The sequence below is a fragment of the Rhamphochromis sp. 'chilingali' genome, assembly GCF_963969265.1.
Source record: "Rhamphochromis sp. 'chilingali' genome assembly, chromosome: 13".
Taxonomy (NCBI): Eukaryota; Metazoa; Chordata; class Actinopteri; order Cichliformes; family Cichlidae; genus Rhamphochromis; species Rhamphochromis sp. 'chilingali'.
Genome location: NC_137940.1, coordinates 9,327,620 through 9,337,666, shown reverse-complemented (window position 1 = coordinate 9,337,666; position 10,047 = coordinate 9,327,620). Strand labels below are relative to the sequence as shown.

Below are 10,047 nucleotides of genomic sequence, written 5' to 3'. Positions count from 1 at the left end.
GCTGTTTTCTGGGTAACATTTTTAAGAAATTGGTTTAAGATAAAGTCTTGTTTCATCGTAAATTGACTGAAAAAAAATTTCTGCAATTTCTTTTCAGGCTGCTTAATGAGTTCCTTGAGAGCGTCCACACTGTAAAAAATCAAACTTGCAGTTGTTGAGCTTACAGTCATTTCTTTCACAATTCAACAATAAAAGTTCAGTTGGCCCATAAACTCAAATACATTAAGGGTTTCAACTAATCATTTAACGTTTTGGAGCAAAAGTTGGTCTCAGATGAACTTTATTGCTGGCAAAATGAATGAATTCAAGTTTTACATGAGTTGAAGCTGTTGGCGCCTTTCTGTGCCTGAGTACGCATGCGCATCTCATATTTTTGGATGCTACGGGGTCTACTTTGCGCTTTTGCAAGGACTGAAAGCCACCTGCCCGTCTGCCTTAATGAGAACGTGAGGCTTTTTATACCAGGAGCTGGATAGATCGTTCATCTCAAGTTTCTAAAGGCAAGTAATGTTTCTTTTATTATATCAGACAGTATATGTTTGAACAGTCTCAATTTGTCTTTTAGAAATATCACAACTGAAGTTCTTCGTATTTTTCCGAAACTTAGCATAGCATTACTTTCTTGGCTAAGAAGCCTTGTGGCTAATGGGTATGTGTTTACTATATCATTTAAGATTCCATGTCACAAACTACGTGCCATGTCACAAAGCAATGAAAATCCGACAAACTTCGCTACTAAAGAGGCGCGCTCATATCTGACAAGCCTCCGCGACACCCCCTATGCCTATTTCATGAAGTGCAGTCTGTGGCCGCCATACCACCGAACGAAACAAAATAGGCTGGCTCACTCATGACCAACGGCAGCAACCCCCCGCCGCTATTTAAATAAAATAAAATAAAGTTCGGGGGCGCCTGCTGCCATGTCATTTAATTTGTTCGAATCACATTTAGCCAATAAAATGTGTGCTTTAGTTTCTGTGTCAACGGGGTGGTGGAGTCCTCATGGCCAGCGAGCTCCACTAAATGAACTAAATGAAATATGAGATGTGACAATATCGTTTATATCGATATAGTCTATGTTACATTATAATTATACTCGTGGAGCCGCAAGTTTGCCTCTCTTTCGCCCACTTTTGTCTCTACGCTGTGTTACTCCGCCTCTCTCCTTCACTGAACACAACTCCCCCTCCCCCATCGCTTCACCTGCAGGCAACGACAAGATGGACACGGCAGCTATCAAAGAGGAGCTGGTCGGTAAAAAGAAAACATTTGAAGATTACTATTTTAGTGCTGTCAGCGTAAAGTTAATGCCATAACTGCATTAACGGGGCAAATCTCCGTTAACTAGTCACCGCGGATCACCCCGTGCGTGGGGCTGGGTGGCGTTAGTGAGCTAACCGGGCTAACGCGTTGACGCACGGCCTAAAATCCTTTCATCTCAAAAATCGACAGTCTGCCTTATGTATGAATTCTGGTTGTGCTTACTGACCTCGAACCAATTTTATGTGGTACACAGCTTAAAAAAATGTCAAAAAATGTTTTGGTACGACTTTGGTAAGCTATGAAGCTGCACTGCTTGATGGATTGTTGGAGCATTACGGCTACCGAGGAGCCTCGCAGAGTGATACTACTCTGCTTCAACGTAATATTACCATATTATGTGTGTAAGGACCATAAATGGCACCTGTAAGAGACACGGTTACAAAGAGGATTTCAAACTCCAGGCTGTCAGTTGCGCAGTAGAACTTGGAAACAGAGCAGCTGCAAAATCTGTCTTTGTTATTATGCTCAGCATCTTTTATTTTACATTTTGACTGCACAATTGTGAGCTTTTTGTTATGCACAAAACAACATTGTTTTGGTTTGTTTATGGAGCACCATTAATAAATGCACTGATAATTTAAACAGATGCTTCAGGAGTTTTATCCCACTCATACTCTCAATCCAATGTTTGTCTAAGTTGTAAAACCAATCACACAAAATTATCCTTGGCTTACATAATACATCCCAGTATACTGTTGGTGCATTCCATGTAGAATACAATTTGTTAATAATAAATTAAACATTTGATGTAATGTATGTTTTGTAAATTATTTGTTTTACTGTGTTTCACATGGCATTTTACAAGGCAGAATCAGCTCACTTTAGTGAGCCAAAAAAATTAGGACAGGAGAAAAAAAATTCTTAAGTAATGTCAGGAAGCTGGTATTTTATTTTAAAACTAATTGCTATTTTTATTTATTTAGAGAATTAAAAGCCAACTCCAGACCACTGCTTGTCCTGATTTTATGAGGGACTGATGAGGAGTTGGTAAGGAGAGGAATCAGAACAGGAGTGCCTGCCCCCTGCCCCAAACACATTATCAGGTAATGTAACTTTGGTAATTTGAGATTAATTCAGGTTTCTTTTGAATTGTTGACACTGTCCTCTCCTCTCTTCTCATTATAGCTTTTGTATGCAGTGCCAGTTCTGCTCTTTTGTCTGTTCAAGCCAAGAAGTACTCTTAAGACATCACCAGCTACGACATAGAAGAGGATTTCATTTGCCCTGTGTTTACAGTGACTGCGTCTGTTCGTTTAGGACACGAGGGGCATTGAAGTCTCACCTCAGCAGATCACACAACAGGGCTAAGAAAAGGCAGGAGATCTCAACATTTTTTTGTGATTTTTGTGAATTTAAGGAAAACTGCTCACAGCATACATTTATTTCACATATTTTAAGGCACTTAAAAAAAATCAGACTGTATCCTGTCCTTTCCAAAAATGTGACTATGCTACCAACAATTTATCAACCTTTACGTCACACACAAGCAGAAAGCACAAAAACTCAAAAGATATAAAAAAACTGTATTAGACTGATTTCTCATGCAAATGCATGTCCTAGTGAAAGTAGCTCCCCTGATAAATCCTTAAATACCTCTCAGGAGCCAGAGACATTACCAAGTGGTTCAGGTGTAGCATCAAGTGATAAAGAGGACAATGAGTTTGTAGATTACCAATGTCTTCAACATAAAATAGCTAGACTTTTTCTATGCATGCAAACATTGTTACATGTTTCTAAAAGTGCTTTGCAGAGAATTATTGAGGAAATTAGTGACATTTTAAAATTTTCTCAGGTTCATTCATTTCAAAGAATCAAAGAGGTGCTTGCTGAACAGAACATTGAGGCAGATGATGATGTAATTAAAAATATAAATGATGCACTTTTCAAAACCAACCCATTAATTATCTCAACAGAACCAAAAGGTGCATTATCTACTGATTACAAGAGAAATATTTATTTCAAGAATAATTTTCATGTAATTGAGCCTACAGAGTACATCTACAAAGCGAGAACTAGAAATACATTTGTTTATGTCTCAGTAAACCAGGTCTTGGAGAACTTATTGAAAGAGAAAAGTTTCTTTGAAAAGTTAGCATTTGATAAAGAAATTAGTGAAGGTTACAGATCATTTAGAGATGGGCAGTATTTTAAAAACAACAAGCTTTTAGGATTGCAAGATACTTGCATTAGTTTAGCTTTGTATATTGACGACTTTGAAATATGCAACCCTTTAGGAACATCTCGAAAAATTCATAAAATAACTGCTGTCTATTGGGTTGTACTCAACTTATCTGCAAGGTTTCGTTCTACATTACACTCAATACAGCTTGCTCTTCTTGGTAAAAGTGTAGACGTTAAACAGTTTGGGTATGATGCTTTTCTTTATCCACTCATTGAGGATTTAAAATGTCTTGAAAGCACAGGGGTGTATGTTGAATCTTTAAATAGTTTTTTAAAGGGAACTGTATTTTGTGTCTGTGCAGATAACCTTGGGGCTCACAGCCTTGCAGGCTTTTTGGAGTCCTTTAATGTCGACAAATTTTGTCGATTTTGTAGTATTGATAAACATCAGATTGCAGCTCTTGATCCTACAGAATTTCCATTAAGAACTGTGAAACAGCATAACATTTTTCTAGAAGAGCTTGAGGATGGTCAAAGACAAAGTGTGTGTGGTGTCAAAGGTTCCTGTGCCTTAAGTGCGTTGTCCTATTTTCATCCAGTCACTGGATTTCCTCCAGATATATTACATGATTTCTTTGAAGGTGTTGTCCCTGTGGAATTGTGTTTGTGTCTTCAAGATTTAATCAGAAAGGGTTTTATTACATTTGAAGGACTAAACAAACGTATAAAATCATTTCCATATAAATTCTCTGATAAGCTCAACAAGCCACAACAAATTACAAAAGCCAGTTTTGGAACAGGAAGAGTGAGTGGCAATGGACATGAAAACTGGACACTTTTGCGTTTGCTACCTTTTATCATTGGGACCCGTATACCAGAACATGAGCCATCATGGGAAGTATTGATGGACCTTAAGGAGCTTGTTGAAATTGTTGTCTCGACAACTCTATCAGAAGAAATATTGTCATACTTGGACACCAAAATATTGGATCATCGACGATTACTGATAGAGACTTTTCCTGATTTTAATTTGAAGCCAAAACACCACTATATTGAACATTATAGTCATCTTGTGCGTTGTTTTGGTCCCTTAGTTGATTTGTGGACTATTCGATTTGAATCTAAGCACAACTTTTTCAAGAAAACTGTGCATGATGTCCAATGTTTTAAGAATATACTACTAACACTTTCTTCAAAGCATCAACAAATGATGGCATACTTCTTAGATGGTCACAGTCTTTTTAAACCAAGTCTGCATGTTGATAATATTGACACAGTTGACATCTGTTTCTTGAATGAAAATCTTCAGAAGTGCTTGAAACTGAAATATCCACAGGTAAAAGCTGTGTCATTTGCTAAATGTGTTTATCTGTATGGGACCCAGTATGTTAAAGGCATGATCATTTCATCAGGACAACTGAGTGGACTACCTGAATTCTACAAGATACTGAACATTTTGGTAGACTCTGGGAAAGTGTCATTTGTTGCTACAAAGCTCTCCTCTTGGTTTATGGAACACTACAGATCATATCGGCTTGACAGCAGCTACAAAGATCTGGAAATACTTGACCCAGAAGATTTGAATGATTACCACCCTTTAGCTGAATACTGCGTAGATGGACAACTGATGGTGACACCTGTTACGTGCCTCCTGCATTGAAAGTGATGGTATGTATTATTCATAAATAGTTTTCAGTTGATTACTTTGAATTTGTCAATTATTTAGAATTGCGCCCTTTTTTTTTTTTTTTTTGGTTTGTCTTCACAGGCCCTGTTACTGCGAGTCCACGTCAGTCCAAAACTTATCAGAAAAATCCAACTGTCCACTGTTCCAGAATCTGTGAAGCAGCTTCAAGATGAACTACAAGCAAAGCTTGGACTTGAAGGTGACTTTGCAATACAATATGAAGACCCAGATTTTGGGAACGCACTTTGCAACCTGATGGATATTAAGGAGCTACCTGCTGGACGGGCAGTGTTGCACCTCATTTGGGAGGAAAATGCATCAACCTCGCCACCACAGACTCCATCTGATCATAGCGCTATCTCATCTATTGATACAGCCAGTGTGAGTTCAGCATCTTCTTTCAGCCCATCCTCATCCACAAAGACCTACATGCGTAGCACTTCACAGTGGCCAAATCCATTTCCTATCCCAACCTTTTCCTATGATGTAGCGTTAAAACTTCGCAAGGGCAATGAGGTATATGAGAAAGCAGGGGCAAATTTAAGTGTAACAAGAGACATCAAGATGGAAATTCTAGACAAGCTGGCACAAGAAATGTTTGCAATCAAAGCGTACCCTGACAAGAATGAAATAACATCTGTTGCACAGGAGCTAGTTTCCAAACATCCCTGCCTCAAAGAGCCTGGCAATGGCACAGGATATGATGGTTGGGCAACAAGCATTAAGTTCAAGCTTGGCAACTACCGTTCCAAGCTAAGTCAAGCTGGATGTAGTGAAGTTGCAGTCAATCGAAAAAGAAGAGGGGAAGAAGATGACAGTGGCTCAAATAGATTTTCCTTAAAGAAACCAAAGCGAGGTGAAGTCAACTTTATCCCTGATGGCCCAGAAAACTACAATGATGAGTCTCTTGAAAATGAAAGATGCATTTTGGAAGATGAAATGAAGAAGAGGGATAAGAACATGGCACTCATCACCCAAAAGATGGACATCACATTCTCTCTCAGGAGGAAAGAAGTTGTGGAGATGCAGCCCTTGGTCAAGGAAATGCAGCTCAGATGGCCAGCTCTCTTCTTGAAAGAACAGGTAAGATAATCTCTTAAATATTTAAAGGAAAACTTCCGGGTTTTTTTTCTTCTTCCCTTTTCCCCCAGTGTGGTCTTATTTCTAAAATGGAAAACGTTCATTTATTCACCCAGAAAAATTTCAAGGCATTTGGAGTTGTTAGAAAGAAATTTTAATCCCAATGTTACGAGTCAGTCGTTTTGCAAGAGAGAGCTGAGCCACGGTTATGGGGAAAGGATTCACTGAGACAACTAAGAAATGCCTGAATTAAGCCAAAAACCACTCTGGAGGGTTTTTAATCTAAGGAAATAACATTAAAATGTGTTTAAAAGCTCCAAAAAGTTGATTTTACATGATATAGGACCTTTAAAAGCATCTGTTTGTATCACTCCAATATCTTGTAGAAAAGGTTGAAGGCTCGCGATGAGCTAACAATGCTAGTGGTAAAATATAAAAAAATACTTGGCTCTAAAAATATGAAGCTAATTTTGGTATTACCAACAACTATTGAAGTGAAATCTATTTACTTGTCAACTTGCTGTGTATAATAACGGATTGCTTTTATTTCGCTCTTCTCTGGGCACCCAAAGCGCTTTACAATTCCACTACTCACTCACTCACTCTCACATTCACACATCGGTGCAGGGAAACCACAGTTGTAGCCACAGCTGCCCTGGGGTAGACTGACAGAAGTGACGCTGCCATATCGCGCCTCTGGCCAACACCAGTAAGCGGTAGGGTAAAGGGTCTTGCCCAAGGACACAACGACCAGGACAGAGAGAGCTGGGGATAGAACCAGCATCCTTCCGGTTACAGATGAGCTTCCCAACCCCCTGAACCACGGTCGCCGCAATGACTTGTCTTCACTGGGCATCTAGAATCTTTTGGTGCTGACCCTTAGCAGGCAACAGCCATGAAACTCACAGAACAGGATTGAGAAAGTCACTTACGTGTTATGAAAGTATACAAATTTGACCACAGGATGTTATTCTTACTTCATTCCTACATAACTATAAAATTAATGGAATTTTTTCAATGAATTTAAAATACAATTTATTGATTTATTTCTTTTCTGCAATGCATCCTGTAACAATTGAAACCATTATTTTGTCTTATCAACATTTGATTAGGTATTCTATAGACTTACTGTAAGATCTGCCGATCAGATTTTTCTTGGGGTTTTTTTTGTTTTGTTTTTTTTAATACGTCAGTTATAATTTGTACCACCACTACCACTAAAGGAAAAAAAAAAAAATCCAATCAAGGCCTGACCAATAGATCAACCGAGACTAAATGTTTTGAAATTAAGCTCTTTTAACCAAATTTGAAAACAATGTGATTTTTATATAATGTACCTTTAAAAGTTTTCTTCTATATTTTTTTTGTTGCTTTGTAGATTTGTGCGGAATTCTCACGCATTACCACCAAGGATCTCATGGGGACCTTCATGACTGCCCTCGACACTTACTCACTTCGGCTGATTAAGCTGTATCGAATTAGAAAAGCTGCTTTCCGCAATGACATGGATTCCCTGTTGCAGAAGTTTGATGAACAGGTAATATATAAAAATGTATTTGTGTCTGGTTTATGAGGAACCTGAAGTTCCCACTGTAACGAAAGATACTTTATTAAATATTTACTAAATTGATGTAAAAATTGTTAGTTTTCAAAAAGTGTGTCCTGAATGGGATTATAAGCTAACAAGCAGCGCTGTGTTTGGCAGATTGCAGGTCATGACAGACAGTTCAACTCTCATCCCACTCATGGCACTTTTTGTTATAAATGTTGTAATAAGTGTGCTACATTTGTTGCACATCAAAATTACTTAAAAAATAAATAAATTAAAAAAATCTGACAAAAACATGACCAATTATCTGTAATAACTCATTTCAACATCTTATTTCTTAAGGCTGTATTTTGAGCAACAACACTTAATGTGTTTTAAAAACAAAATGGTAGGTTTATAAATGAGACTGAGTCTTATTTGATTTCCTTGTTTTAGGTCTCAAACATAGTCCAGCATCGACGAACCATCAGTTTGGAAGGGTTACCGATATTTGTTCGCGACGACGAGACCAAACTCTTCTTAACATGTCTGGTGAGTATGCAAATCTACTCAATCTTCAGTTTTGGTTTTCAGAGACTTATATGTACTGTTGTTTTTTATTTTGCATAGGATACAGATCCAGTTGAGAGGGCAACCCAAGGTGTTACGGTGGGCATCCTCACTGTTCTGGAGGACTACGTGGGACCCAACTCGCAGTCCACAGTGGTCAACACTGCCATTGTTTTGGAAGAGGACATTATTCTTGATGATCTGCTAGACCTTCCCACTGCCTTTGCCTACTTGTTTGGCCTACTTTATGGGCTCAACATGGAGTTTCCCAAAGAACTCAAGTACACATTTGAAGCTGTGCAACACATTTTTATGGAGTTGACATCTACCTGTTCCCAGAGGATAAGAAGCTTCAAAACCAAGCTCTTAACCAAAGTCTAACCTATTTGACAACATGTTCAACTCAAATACAACTTGTGTAAAACAGAATGGCAATTTGTTTTGATTTACAGTTTTTGGGTTTCGTGGCAAGTTGCTCTGAAAAAAGTTCATTTCTGTCTTTAAGAAAACTGTAAGGTGCAGAAAGTTCTGAATCAATGTCTTCTGTTCCAACTTTACTTAATGTGGCTTGCATGACTGATTGCAGATTTCATGTATAACATGTTATTATAAAATGTTGAAAGGTTTTATTCTAACTTGAGCTGTTTTAAACTATTTTTATAATCTGGTTTTAGGTACATTTGTACTAGTTTTATAACAAATGTGGCGCGATACTGAACTTCACAGGAAATTGGAGTGTTGATACCATTACTATTAAAAGACAAGTGGTGGAAAAATTTGTTTGAAAGTTGTTTGCTGTATGGAAACCAGATAGAAGTTGTTCACATCCTGCCATCTGATGTTTTGAATCTGTTTGTTAGTGACTATCTATCAAGATAGGTTTGATATTCTGTCTGACAACACCACCTTTAAAATTGGATGAGTAACATTTGTTACAAAAATTTGACTTTTTTTGTGTTTTTGGAAGGACTTTATTTGTGGCTGAATGTTGTCAGTATGTTAAAAATGGCTGATCTCAAAAGTCAACATTGTCAGTGGTGCAGTTGTGTTTGAACACAAAGTTATTTGAAAATCAACTGTGTAAACATTCATTGGTACAACAGGGAGCACCTCATGAAAACTATGAAAGATACTTTTTCTAAACTTTAGGAAATTGATTGGCAAAACAAAAAAAAAAAAATGTTGTGTAAACTTTAGGAAATACGTTGCAAAAACAAAATATGAGTTGAGAAAAAGGACAATTATTAATTTTGTCAACACAAAAACATTAGCTAAAGCAACTTATCTCCTAAACTTGAAATTATAAGTTATCCATCAGAACCTAAAAACGTAAATGCAGTCGGTTGCCTTGAGTTTTTAAGTTTTAGCAACGTTTTTTTTTTTTTACAGTGACATGTGTGCATCTCAGTCCACTGTTTTTAGTGTAACAAAGCCATATAGCTACAAAAGATCACAGAGGAAGAGTGATGATACCAGGATGAGTTTGTGACGGCAGGTTTTTCACCTTTCCTCTGTGTGGCAATTATTAACAGGTACAAACACATTTATCTTCAGAAAGGGGAAAAACTGAAACACTTTTTCTTCCAAGATATTGACCTCCTTGGCCTCAAGGAAATATCTCAGAGTCAGTTCAGTTTTTCATTATTAGTAAGAGTGCTTTAAGAGTTTGGCTGACTTTCTTTCCACACCACTTGGGAAAGAAGCCAAAATCCATTTTAAGCCATTTTAAGAAAATAGG

The 10,047-nt window shown here is 37.6% G+C and overlaps 1 protein-coding gene across 1 annotated transcript; it reads left to right on the top strand.

Moving 5' to 3' along the window:
- Window positions 1–1,167: 1,167 nt before the first annotated feature.
- On the top strand, window positions 1,168–9,465 carry LOC308409256 (uncharacterized protein). The gene is made up of 8 exons (XM_080901867.1): window positions 1,168–1,250; window positions 2,247–2,366; window positions 2,449–2,637; window positions 4,969–5,112; window positions 5,213–6,214; window positions 7,590–7,748; window positions 8,196–8,291; window positions 8,370–9,465. Exons 4-8 carry the CDS (start codon window positions 5,110–5,112, stop codon window positions 8,688–8,690), a joined length of 1,581 nt encoding a protein of 526 aa, XP_080757993.1. The 5' UTR covers window positions 1,168–1,250; window positions 2,247–2,366; window positions 2,449–2,637; window positions 4,969–5,109; the 3' UTR covers window positions 8,691–9,465.
- The last annotated feature ends 582 nt before the right edge of the window (window positions 9,466–10,047 follow it).